Here is a 13,373-nt window from a genome sequence, read left to right as displayed (position 1 = left end):
GCACCTGAAGAATCGCTGACAATGAGACAGCAGGATTAAAGTTGACAATTAAAATGTAAAATTCTAGCAGCCACTCACAGTATAGGATTCCATTACTGACCCAGATGGTGAGATTTACATAGAACAGTATTCACTGGAAATAATGTTACAGTACATCACAATAAAATAGGCTATTGTATTTTCTGGAAATCCATTGTGAGATATTGCAAATGAAACCAAAAATAAACTGGACACAGAGGCTCATATTTGAAACTTTAATTAAAAAAAACAGTTGTTACAAATATATTTTACTTTAGGTAAAGCATTAATACTTGTAACATTAAATATCAATGAGAAAAAGTGGCCATCCTCCTTATCAAAAACATCAGGTCAACTGTAAACCACTGGAAATACCGTATTAAAGGAACAGTGCTAACAGCACCCACACAGATTGCCCACAGAGGTTGAGAATGTAATTAAAGAAGTGTATTTATTTGAAAAGTAAGGACTGATATATGCCACATTTAAGTTAAATTCCTTGAAACAGGAATAAATAGCTTCTTTTATTAAAAAAGTTTCTAACATTAAATGCTGACACAGGCTATGGTGGATGTTTGTGATCAGAGCAGACCATAGTGTTGAGTCAGTTCTGTAAACATTTATCTAATCCCATAGAACAAATAAACTGATAACATCCTGAAAAAAAGAAAAACAAAAAACCCACAATGACAGTGCTTTATATAATGAGGGTAAGAGGTTGAAAAAACCTTTTCAAAGCATGTACAGTAAGCACAAAAAGTCCCCAAAGTCAGCAAAATGGACAAATTTGATCAGCCTCAAATATCATATTCTTCACTGTAGATCAAACTATACAGTCAATTGTCAATCTCTATGCTGCTTTAGAGACTCAAAGATGTTCACGCACAAATGGTACAATTGGTACAGATGTGTCCACATGTCATACGAAATCATGTCCAAATGAAAAATAAAGTGTCAGCACACAATATTTCATATTCTTAGAAACCAAAAAAACATAATGCACTTTAACATCAAACAGTACAAAAATAAAACTGTCCTGATCAAATAAGATGAAATAAATAGAAACTGTTCTGAAAAAGCTTCCTCTCAATTGGCTCTTACGCTATAACTCGTCTTTGGGGTTGATCTGAGTCCAGAGATGCTGGTTTTCAAGGGCTTGAATGACTTCATCAGCTTGAAGCCTCTCCTGCAATTTAGTCCAACAGTGTTACATTAGACATTCATTTTTAAGTTTTTCCAAAAAGACAGCTCGATTATTTTTATATTATGTTTTCATACACTACCAGAATCTGGTTAGATTCTTTTTTTTTTAATTCAGCACAAGCAAAGGACAAAAGTGGCTTTTTGCTTGCAGTGGATCCTGGACAGATGTATTTGATGTTGGAAGACACCAAATAAACCACGGATGGCATCAGTCACCTTTATAAGCATAGTTTAAATGTATTTTCCAAGTATACTAAAATATGTATTCTGTCTCACTATGTATTAAGTCTCATGACTCCATTTGGCAAACATACAATGTGGTTAGTGTGCGGCGGTACTGATAAAACCCAATATTCTTCCATATGCAGTGAGCATTGGTACTTTATATTGTCTGTGTTGTCTCTGATTTTGTTCCCATCTGAATGATTTAACTGTGCAAATTTTTTTTTTAATCTGAGAAATTCACATTTACAATTACAAAAAAAAGGAACTGACACTAAACAGTTTTTCAGAAACTAAAACTTGCCATTTATTTAGTTTTTATGTATTTTAAACTGTTCTTTCAAAAGAATCTAAAGCATCCAGCAACTGACACACAGGGTTCCAGAAAACTGAAGTATATCTGTGAACAGAGTAGCTAGATCAGTCGAAGACTCACCAGTTCTCTGTAGAGGGGATCCAGAGTGAACCAGAGCGCTACAGCACATCTCTGCCCTCTGGTGACGGCGCGTACACCATGTGGGTTCTCACCACCAGAGGAGAAACCTACCATCCTCCCACACCGTGGCTTCACTGATGCCTGGAACAGGAAAAGGACTTTTACATGAGAATTCAGTCAGACATACCAATACAAAGACTGTTCTTTAGTTCAACGACATTAACTTTCATACCGTAATGGTTTTGGCATCCATTTCTGTGAATATGAACTCTCCACCTTCAAAATCTCCATTGAGATACAGCAGAGCACTGAAAGTAACACAAGAGAAGCTCTCAATATGAAGCATAAAACGGAGAAGACTACAGGATTCAGGCGATCTCGCTTCATCTCGCTGTTGTGGGAACAAAACCTCATATCTCCATCAAGTCAATGGAACCAGAATTCTTTCCAAGTAATTTTGGGCTGTTTTGTTAGTCCAATCTTCATGAAAGTTACATACAATCTAAAGGACAGCCGACATTTTCAAATTATGTAAAAAATAATAAAAAAAAACCCAAGAAAAATAGAGATATGAGGCTTTCTTGTGATGTTACATTTTTGCCTTGTTGCCCACTCTTACCCTAAACTATCATTGTAAAATATGACAAAACAATGCCATCCTAATAACAGTTGTTTCTACCTGTAGTCTCTGTAGGTGTAAGCTGGAGGCTCTTTCCAGCACTCGTTGGCTTCTGGGTCCAGCAGACAGTTATCAGCATGGATTGGGTGACTGAGGTCAATCCTGTGGTCCTGCTGACCTTATGTGAGAAAAAAAAGAGGCAGGTTAATCTAGGCCCGTCACAATCCATATGTTAGCCGATGATTAATTGCCATATAGATATCTCTGATAAACAATTCACTAATTTCTTTCGCTCATTGTTTGCAACTATTTATCTACAAGCCTAAAGAGACCAAATTGGCTTAGTAGCTATCTTGCTTCTTAGTTAGCTACCAATTAAAGACAGACAAAGCTGGAGCTCAAATAAACATCAATCACCACTGCCCTCTAAAGGTTTTATAGCATCAAAAGTTATAACTTTTGTTTTCATAAGATCCATGGTTAGTCTCAATTAATGTGTTTTTATACATGTGCAACTACCTTAAACCAACTGAAAATGTACTTAATTCATATCCTGTTTACTGTGACACAAACAGATGATGGTAAAAGCTAAATAATTGCAGTCAGTTTAAATAACTGTAATCAGATGATTATGTAATCAATGTGACAGGCCTAGCTTAATTTCACATACAGTCTAATACTGTAGTAAAGTCAGTAATCATCAGTACTTTATTACATACTGTTTGTTTACAATAATGATATAAGAAAGACTTTTTCCCAGTCTGTGACAGTGGTTTAATACAGAATATGTGATACCTGTGATCGCTGTCCTGCACACTAGATGAGTATATGAGAAGTGAAGGGTGGAGTTCAGCATGAAGTAAGACTCGACTATCTGCCTGGCCTTCTCACTGATGTCGTAGAAAAGGCGGGCACTTCTAAAAGGGACACGCCCCTCATAACCAAACTGCAAATCACAAACGAGAGATTAACATATGGGCTGGTAGAGGTGATAAGGGAAAACCAGTTATCAACAGAATATCAGAATCATAAGGAATGTAAAGATTTTCATCTCACCTGCAAGGTTTTAAGCACAGTTGTTCCTTCAAATTTTTCATTTGGTGTGTGAGGGGACATCTTCCCTCGATAGCCATCTCCAGAAATGGTCGTAGTCTAGAATAAACAGAACAGTAATCATTACAACAATCCTAATAAACAGTAGATGATCATTAAAAATTGCAGGGGGCAAGGATGACGTCTGTAGTGCTAAGACAGTGATTAGTTAATAATCTCAGGACACACAGCAGCAGAACTTTTCGTATTTATGGTCAGTGTGTCACATGTTAATGTTTTGCTGAACAATGACCAAAGACACCTTTCTGCAAGTGGTAAGGTCTAAATTGAGTATTTCAAAAAGTGGTGAGGACACGTTCCATGAATCCCCAGCGCAAATCACACACAGAACAATGATCCCTGTTATGGCACTTTACAGCAAGACTACTTTTATTAAGGGTTTATGAATAGTTTCAAGTTATTTTAATAATGTATATTAATTAGATCATAAACCCAAATTAAAATAATGAATAAGTAGTTATCACACATAAATAAAAAGGGCAACAGCGACATGTTGCTTGCCAAATAGTGAGTCCATGTATGGGCTGAGAATTTGTTCAATTCTAAAGTGTAGATCTGTTTTTATTTTTTTTTTTCTCTTGTTTTACACTAAAATTACCACTAAACAATCTGCTGAACATAAATTCAAACTGTTTTTACTGATTAATACTATTAAAACTAACCACATTGTTGTGAAAGAAATGATTACTTTATCATTACATCATCATGGCTATATCATTTTCATAAAGCTAAGCACATTATTATAAAAGAAATACAACAGGTGCTGTTTTCCTACTCAGTTATGTTTCTCTACATTCTTAGTCATAAAGTTCCGAGTCATACTGTTCATAATGTCAGGGAGAAAAAGTGGGTGGGCTAAATGCACTTGTGGTCTGTGAGCTGTGGTTTCTGCTGGGTCCAATTTTTGGTTAGCAGTCCAGATTCTCAGTAACTAGGTTATTTCCTTCCTGCAGCTTGCCTTGCCTTACTGTAGCGAGCGTTCTCTAGCTTTTTTCCATGGGGGTTATGGGATGGTTGCTGAAAAATATTACCTTGGCCTATATTTTTGACAACATACTTTACTGTGCTAAAGTCTAAGGTACCCAGGCATATTATTTAAAACCATTTATCTCAGCAGTAAATACATTTTTGCTAGTAAACACATCATATTTTATTACAATAAAACAAACCTAAAATGGTAAAAATATCAAAAATGTCTTAAAAGTTAAAACAGTAGTTATCTTGTAAGCAATACTAGGACAAAGTTTGGTTCTGAACGTTTTTTGCTGACAACTCCAGCCATCATATAGGTATATTAAATTTCATCGCCAGCACACTTTCTTTAAAATAATGATGTACTGATTAGCCAAAAGCTGGTATTTGATGATGATGATGACAATTAAAACTGGGCCACCATGAAAATAAGTCTGGAAATGGTTAGACATCCATAAAACATACACATAAATATTTATTCAGATACTAGTGTTTTTCTGAGTGAATAAACACTTACTGTCCAGGTAAATGGCTTCTTAAAACAAAAGAACCTTGTTTATGGAAAACAGTGGAAAACAAATGAGCGTTAAGACATAACAATCATAGCCATAAAATACTCACATGTGCCAGATGCTTCAGCTCAGAACACTCATCTTCAGAAATGACATCATCAAAAACAACTCTCTGTGTACCATTAAGATCCAGTGAATTCTGTGTTACCCGAACACTGTCATACAACAATGGACCTCCTGTATACAAACACACACACACACACACACACACACACACACACACACACACACGATATCCCAATGAAACCTACTGAAGTGTCAGTCAAGATCACCACTTTACATGAAACACTCCTCAGTGAGGGTCAGGTGTTCTATGCTGTGGCAGTACAATATATATACAGTATATAACTGACTATAAGGCAGTTCTCTAGTGAGTGACTCTCACATGCTGCTGAGCACATCTCCATCATATTTTAACACTGTAACTAACCAACTCACCTTCCCTCAGCTCCTGCACCACAGTCACTGAGGTGTCCTTCTTCTCAGAGATGGGAACGTACTCCATCCAGCCATCTGTTCCAGAGGGGATCCTGAAGGCAACAGACAAAACACTGGTGAGTACATGAGTACTACTGCTATTCAAATACTGCTATAAACAGTGTACACTCTGAATTATTTCTCTGTTACACTCTAATCTCTTTTACAAGAGAAATAACAATAGATTATTCTGATATTCTACCAAGAATCTCATCAGGAATAATACATACAGTACTGTGCAAGTCCGAGACTACCCATTTATTTTAAACATGCGATTAAGTACAAGTCCCCTTTTTTCTTTATTATTTATTATTTAATTCTTTCTTTTTTTTAATCTGCAGGGATATTTTTGTACACCTTCAAAGTTTAGTCTTAGAAGTTGGTTGTATGTTCTGCTTTTCACAATCCAAGTAATCCCAATCACATTCAGTGATGCTGAGTTCTGGATCCATTGTTCTGAGAGCAACAGCAGCTTCTCTGTTTGATTTGGAAATTTTCTTATTTTTTTTGTCTGTTTTCATTTCTCAACAAGGATGTCTTGATGACCATATGCCCTTTTTTCAGACCCCTAGTTTTCTAGGATGGACAGAAACATGATTGATTTTCTCTTCTCTCTTAAAGATGAAAGCTTTAAACACTGTTTATCTGATGGGGACAGGTTTGGTGGTCTCACAGGTCTTGTTAGAAGTACCATTATCTCTGTATTGTTTTTTTTTTAAGTACAGTTTTGGAAAGTCCTGTTTTTTCAGAGATATCTCCAAAAAATGAATAACATTTACATAAAATGGAAATAAAATAAAAGAAGGGTGATCTTTATAATGGATATACCGGTTTGCATCTTCTCTTCCTCCAAGGCTGCTCCAGTAGTTCTAATACAGGAAGAAACAAATAAAACAGAGAACATATATTCTGTTTATGCATACCGACACATCATATAAGACGATGCCTCTTTATTCACAGGCCATTGGCATTTTGAGTTCTTACAGCAGCGGAAGGGTCAAAAACTCTCCACAGAAGGGGGAGCTATAAGCAAGGTTTTTGCTTGCTGGACTCCCTGAAGCACCTGCTTCTTCTCTCAGCTCACACTAATTAAATATAAAACATGCCCTGGTTCACTGACAGAGGCAGCCTGTCACAGCTGTACCACAAGCCAGCCACAAAAAAGCAGGAAAAAAAGACACCTGGTGACAGTCAAGTATTCATGAAGCTATTTAGGTTCATTACACATGTCAGGAACTTCAGTTGCTAATTACTCTACTACAGTATATAACAAAACAGTAGAGGTTTTAACAACAATGTCCAAACATTCAGATTTTAAAAACAAGACTTTTTTACAGATCTTTTCTTGCATTTCTGCATTCACGGCTTAATGTTTGGTTTTAGTTGTGTCTTAAACTTCAACTGAAAAACAGACAAGTACCTCTATTTCTCTATCTGAAATTGTGAAATGCACTCACCCCTTCTGTGTAGGGTATTCCCAGATTTTCTGTGCCAATTTGGAGCAGCTCCAGTTCTTGCTTGTGCCTCTGCAAATACTGCACAGCCTCCTACAGACACGAAGGTAAAAGAGAAGGTGTTTTATTCCACTGCTTTACTTTGTACCTGATACCCTCAACCCTAATTACAGAGAACACAAATGTCTTTACCAACAGCCTCTGGCGTTTGTAAAAAGAGACTGAGAATGACATGAATGGAAGCTCAGTCTTTTAGAAAAATACCAAAACCTGTCGACAATATTGCGAGAGTGTGAAATACAACACTACACTTGTGGTTTTCTAAAGGCCACAGACTGGTTCCTTCGACAACCTTCCAACGGATGTTTCTTTAGAGAGTCATGTTTGAAAAACAGATCTATGAACGTGAAGAACCTTTTAATGGAAGATAGTTTAAATTTGTAAAGATTCTTTATGTTTTATGAAGATTCTTTAATTCTATAACCAAATGTTCTTCACCAAAATGGTTCTTCTAAAGCCCAAGTGTCAAACACAGGGCCAGATCCGGCCCACAACACAATCCCATCTGGCCTGCAGAAGTATTTTAATTTTCTACTAATGTTAGCCTGTATCACGGTGCGTTGCACTACAGTCCCCAGCATGCACTGCAATGTTATCTTCAATCTCTCTTACCCCAACAACAATCTATAGGACAGCGGTTACACCTCAATTTTACACAATTCCACACCAGTCATATCACCAAACACACTAGCTGCATTTCAGCTGCAGTTCAACCAACATAAACACCTAACATTAGCTCAGCAGCTCAGAAACTGAGCCTAAGATTCAATGAAACTGCAACAAAGAAAGAATGCCAGGCTTATAGTGCAAGCAAATAGGTAGATTTAAAAGACTGAGCTCCTGGGAACATACGAAATCAAATTGGTTTCAAATAAACGTATAAAATGAATTCTGTATGTTAATCAGCTAACTGTCAGAAGCTACATTGTGCTATAAATGTGATGAACAGAGATGTAACTTGCTGGCGTCAGATACCCTGCCTTCAAGTATTTAAGAGAAAATGAGAGCGATCCATCTCTATTACTAACACTAAGTGGTGCCTTTTTCTATCCACTTCTGGAACTTTCCAAAAAGAGCGCTTACCAGCGAAGCAAAGCCATACGCTTCTTTAAGTGGGACCGGACTAAATTAGGGGTCTTTTTGGAGCCCCCTTTGGCGGTGAAGGGTGTAAAGGCTGCTATTGTGAAAGTTATGAAACACGAGCAGGCAGTAGCATTTGTGGCTTTGGCAAAATTTTCCCCTCTCGCGACAGTAGTGTAAACAACTCTGAAACGGTTTCAACATGCGCCACCCCTCCTCCTTTCAGTTCCTGAAATGCATAGCTCGCCGGCATGCCTCTCTCCCACGTTCGGTCGAAAAAGAGCTGCTGTAAAGCAGGCAGTTGCCCTCTGAGAGCAGAAGAAATGGAAAGAATTGCTGAGCATGAATGAAAAATGCTAGTTGGCCACTTTAGAGTGAGCTAAGTGCTGCCGGATTTTGCACTGGAGGCCCAGCCAAGCCACTTGCTCTGTAATGAACATGAGGAAAGTGCCATTCCTTTACAGTGCATAATAGGCTTTCTGTTTCCAGGGATTTGATCTAAATGTGTGCTCTACTTTCTGATGTTGGAGAAAATAAAATGTGCCATAACTTTTGCACAACCCACATTTTATGTTTCAGTTTTTTAACGCTCTATTGAAACTGTTCCACTCCTAGAAACTGGATATGATTTTTCATCAAGGTCAGCAGATCAGACAGAGTTCAACACAAACACAACTAGGGATAATCAACTGATAATCAACATGATGAGCTGAACTCTATCCCAAAAGAATGCAAACCCAATAGGATTGGATTTTATCTACAGCATGCATAACTTTCACTGTCACTACTTCTGCAGGTGCCTTTTCTAAGTTTTGTTTAATACGTTTTGCTCATCTAAATCTGCTTGATTATGTTCTTTTTTTATTTAATCATAGTTCATTTAATGATATTTAATCACAGATTTCCTTAATCTCATAACTGCATTTTGTAAGACAGAGTTAAGTCTCTCACCTGGCGAGGCTGACCGTCATGACCCAAGCTCTCTGAGAAATGTTCCACGTTTTCAATCATGAACTCTGCTCCTTCATGAAACAGCAGGTACGTTAGAGCACAGGACAGAGCTTCGTCCAGCTTATTCACTAATAGAGAGAGAGAGAGAGAGAGAGAGAGAGAGAGAGAGAGACATACAGAGATAAAGTGAGATGCCGAAAGACAATAAAAGAGTGAATAAAAAGAGAAACAGAGGAAAGAGAGAAGGAGAGGGAGTGAGAGAGAGAAAGAGAGAGGAAGAGAGAAAGTAAGAAAGAGATAGAGAGAAAGAGACAGAGAGAAAGAGAGACAAAGAGAGACATAGAGGGAGACAGGAAGAAAGAGAGAGAGAGAGAGAGAGAATGAGAGGTATACAGAGAGAAAGAGAACAAGACAGAGAGACACAACAAAAGAGAATAAAAAAAGGAGCGAAAAAGAGAAGGTGAGGGAGAGAGAGAAAATGAGAAAGAGAAAGAGGAGAAAAAGAGAGGGAGGGAGGGAGGGAGGGAGAGGAGAGAGACAGGGAGAGAAAGATGAACAGAGAGAGACATACAGAGAGAAGAAGAGGGAGATGATACAAAAGACAATAAAAAGAGAGACAATAAGAGAGGAAAGACAGAAAGAGAGGAGATAGAGAAAGAATAAAACCACAACAGAAAACAGACAAGAATACACAGAATACAGAGAGAGACAGGAACACAGAAAGAGACAAAGAAAGAGAGACATATAGAGAGAAACCAAGACAGAGAAATAGAGAGCGCAAGAGAAAGAGCGAGACAGAGAGACGATAAAAGAGAACAAAAAGAAAAAAGAGGAGAGAGACAGAATGAGAGATAGGGAGAGGGACAGACAGAAAAGAGAAAGAGAGACAGAGGAAGAGAGAGAGCAAGACAGAGAAAGAGAGAACAGGAGAGAGGGACAAATATTTATAGAATAAGAAAGATTGACAGATCGAGAGAGAGAGAGAGAGAGAGAGAGAGAGAGAGAGAATAAGACAGTGAGTGAGCTCAGCAGTTGAACCTGTTACTGAGAGTTGATGTAACGTGTGTCTGTGTTTGTTCACTTTAACAGACTACGTGTGTATCCTGTCGTTGTGTGCGGGATCTTTTCTCCCTCAGGGCAGCGAGATATCCCTCCTTCAGGGGTGTGTGGGTGCGTGTTTGTGGGGGGCTCTGAAAACGTATCTCACACGCTACACTAAAACACTCACATTCCAGCTCAGTGACCGCAGCGGAGCAGACACTGCACTGAGATAGTGGAAATAACAAGCAGGTCCAAGACGCTTGACAGACACGTCCAACACACACACACACAGAGTTTGGCTCGGCTATCTGAATGACTTATGAGTAAAGCAGCTTATTTCAGAGCCCATTTACTCCACAACGAGAGTGAAACTCACTTCCACATTTACAGCTTTATGGCTTACAATCACTCAGGGTAAATGATGCATGGTACCTTTCTGAGGAGTCATGACACATTCTGGACAGGACAGTAAATTAGTTGTAAGGCCTTAAATAACTGTTTTAATTAAAGAAACTGCCACCAAGAACAAAACATAATTGTTTGCAAAAGTTTGAGCACCACTGGTAAAATTGTTTTGTTGATTTGAAGCTGAAAAAATGTAACACATCCTCTACAGAGAACACACTTTTGCACATTTTAATACTCAATTACTGTTTATTTGATGATCTGAACTGAAAACAATGGTTAAAAAATTGGGAAAAAATATCAAATGTGGCCAGTGCAAAGGTCATGGCACATTTTAAGTTTTGTGTTTCAATTTTCTCACATAAAAATTAATAATACGGGGCTGAGAAGCACATTATAAACATGATAACATCTCTTCTCTACCTCTGTTTTACACGCAGCTCCCCTGTCTCTACTCCACTATTCAGGCAGTGTGTATCTCTTCGCCTTTCTCTCTACTCTTCCAGCTCTCTGATTGGCTGTTGTGTGAACCACTCGTTGAGTAAATCTCTGGCCTTCTCACACTACAGGACTTGTGTCGTTTTGAGTCATAAATATCAGACATGTCTGATAATATCAGAGGGTCTCCGATCACTTCAGAGTTTGATCAAAGGGCTTAAAAGTTTACTCATTTCTCGACTCATTTCTCCATCAGTCACTTCCAATCAAGCTTCCACCCTGGAAAATTGCTTGAGATTGTGAAAATTTGTCACAAGGGGCAAATCAGGCTAAACCTCTTTGGAGGTTGTAGCAGAACAGAGGACGCTGAACAAGCTGCTAGCCATCTTGCACAACATCTCACACGTTCAGTGGCTGTCTGTTACAGCTGCGCTGTGTTAAAGAGCGCTGTGTGAGATTTTTCTTACCTACTACTATAAGGCTCTACAACAATTCTCCTTACTGCAGAGATGGTACTGATCTGCTGCTGTCTGAACTGTGTTGAACAACATCACTGTATCTCCTCTTTGATCAATACACACTGTGCAATATATGACAGCTATTACTGTAATGACACTTTTCACTTTACAGTGATTTCACTTTACACTTCATATGCACTTTACAGTACAATATTGATGATAACTCAAAGTTATGTCTATAATATGTGCTGTTAGACTACATCTCAGTGCCTGCTGTCTGTAAATACAGCGAATCAGTCTCATATGCCATGTAAATATGTAAATAGATATACTTTTATATTTTATTTCTCTTGTAATTTAACTTAGGTCTAGATTTGTTTCTATTTTGTATTTTTCTGCATAGTTTAAGTGTAAGTTTATGTGTAATTATATGTCTTGCTACTGAAGCACTGCAATAAAGTTCTATCTATCTATCTATCTATCTATCTATCTATCTATCTATCTATCTATCTATCTATCTATCTATCTATCTATCTATCTATCTATCTATCTATCTATCCATCCATCCATCCATCCATCCATCCATCCATCCATCCATCCATCCATCTGGCTAAAAACTGGACAAAAAATCCTGTAGTGTGGGCCAAGCCTAAAATGTCGGCATGTCTTTCTTAACTTTGCTAACTTTTACACTTTGAAAGTCATTCAAATTACAAATAAGCTTTAATTAAATTGTGGGAGTTCCACACAAAGGCTCAGTGTTCACTTTGGGGACATAGGCTGTTCACTCTGTGGACAGCAAGAGAAAGTTTGTCTCGTCAGTTTCCTTTCCTCTACACACTTTTTCCATACCATAAAAGCTGCTGTAATTCAGTGTTATATACGGTTTATATAAAATGAACAGTGCAGGTTTTGTTCTAAGATTTATGTGAATGAACAAAAGTTCAGCTTAAGAAAAGTTAATCGCTGTTAAAGTTATTTATTACTTATTTGTTCAAAGCACAACTGCTGCTAAGCTTTCTTTGGGTCCTATTTTTAGGACAAAACCTTCTCAAAACTATCGTGAAACAGTTCATCAGGCATCAGGCAACATATCTGTAACCACTCGTGTAACACGTCTCTGTGAGGGAGCTTTAAGAGGCATTAAACTCTCAGACATCTGGTTCCTATCACCACCACTATGAACAACTTCATAAGTTTCTATAGAATGGTGCTCTTCACATCAAACCACTCTGAATGGCTTTGCGTGCTTCTTAATTATTTAATTGTGCTGAAATGTCAAGAAATCAATGGAAAAACCTTTTAATAAACCCTCAGTTTAAGGGGTTAAGGGGGAATAATAAGTCTGGAATTTAAGGGTTTAATACAAGAATACTAAGCCTGGAGTTTCAGTGGTTTACCTTGGAAATAGGCGAACTGCAGATAATCGTAGTGCAGGGGTAGGTAGTTCTCCATTGGCGAGAGTCGGCCGGGGCGTGTAGCCAAATCCCTCACACACTCGTGCTTGCAGTGCAGTACCTGAGTGTAGTGATCTGGAAGATGCAAATCAACAGCTATTAGGACAGAGTCAACTGCGCAGAGTACTGTCAGGGTTTAAGGGCTTTCCACATGGTCTGTTCCTGGCATGGAAGAAAGGACATGACTGACAGTGCACAATGTTCTACACTCCTAATAACACCATTCAATCATTCAGTTGGAGCAAAGCAGACAACTCAAAGTGCCATCAGCCTAAATCCTGGCCAATCTGAATGTTTTCAACATTCTTTGTTATTTAATGAGATGCAGTCATCATGCCACACTCTTAAAAAAGATGGTTCTTCAAAGGTTCTTTAGTAAAGAAAACATATAGAATCA

General features: G+C 38.0%; 1 protein-coding gene across 1 annotated transcript in view; it reads right to left on the bottom strand.

Annotated features, from left to right (window-relative positions):
* Positions 1-240: 240 nt before the first annotated feature.
* Positions 241-13,373, bottom strand: part of p3h2 (prolyl 3-hydroxylase 2) — a 72,875-nt gene continuing 59,742 nt past the window's right edge. The window contains exons 4-15 of the mRNA XM_017716786.2: positions 12,920-13,051; positions 9,178-9,305; positions 7,090-7,179; positions 6,461-6,501; positions 5,594-5,685; positions 5,205-5,332; positions 3,555-3,650; positions 3,294-3,444; positions 2,559-2,676; positions 2,112-2,187; positions 1,880-2,020; positions 241-1,204 (exon numbers count right to left, since the gene is read on the bottom strand). Of these exons, the coding sequence (XP_017572275.1) occupies positions 1,121-1,204; positions 1,880-2,020; positions 2,112-2,187; positions 2,559-2,676; positions 3,294-3,444; positions 3,555-3,650; positions 5,205-5,332; positions 5,594-5,685; positions 6,461-6,501; positions 7,090-7,179; positions 9,178-9,305; positions 12,920-13,051 (1,277 nt within the window). The 3' untranslated portion in view covers positions 241-1,120. The remainder of the gene's footprint in view (positions 1,205-1,879; positions 2,021-2,111; positions 2,188-2,558; positions 2,677-3,293; positions 3,445-3,554; positions 3,651-5,204; positions 5,333-5,593; positions 5,686-6,460; positions 6,502-7,089; positions 7,180-9,177; positions 9,306-12,919; positions 13,052-13,373) is intronic.

This window comes from Pygocentrus nattereri, chromosome 15, assembly GCF_015220715.1.
Source record: "Pygocentrus nattereri isolate fPygNat1 chromosome 15, fPygNat1.pri, whole genome shotgun sequence".
Taxonomy (NCBI): Eukaryota; Metazoa; Chordata; class Actinopteri; order Characiformes; family Serrasalmidae; genus Pygocentrus; species Pygocentrus nattereri.
The sequence above is the reverse complement of the archived record's forward strand: the minus strand, read 5'-3'. Positions and strand labels throughout refer to the sequence as shown.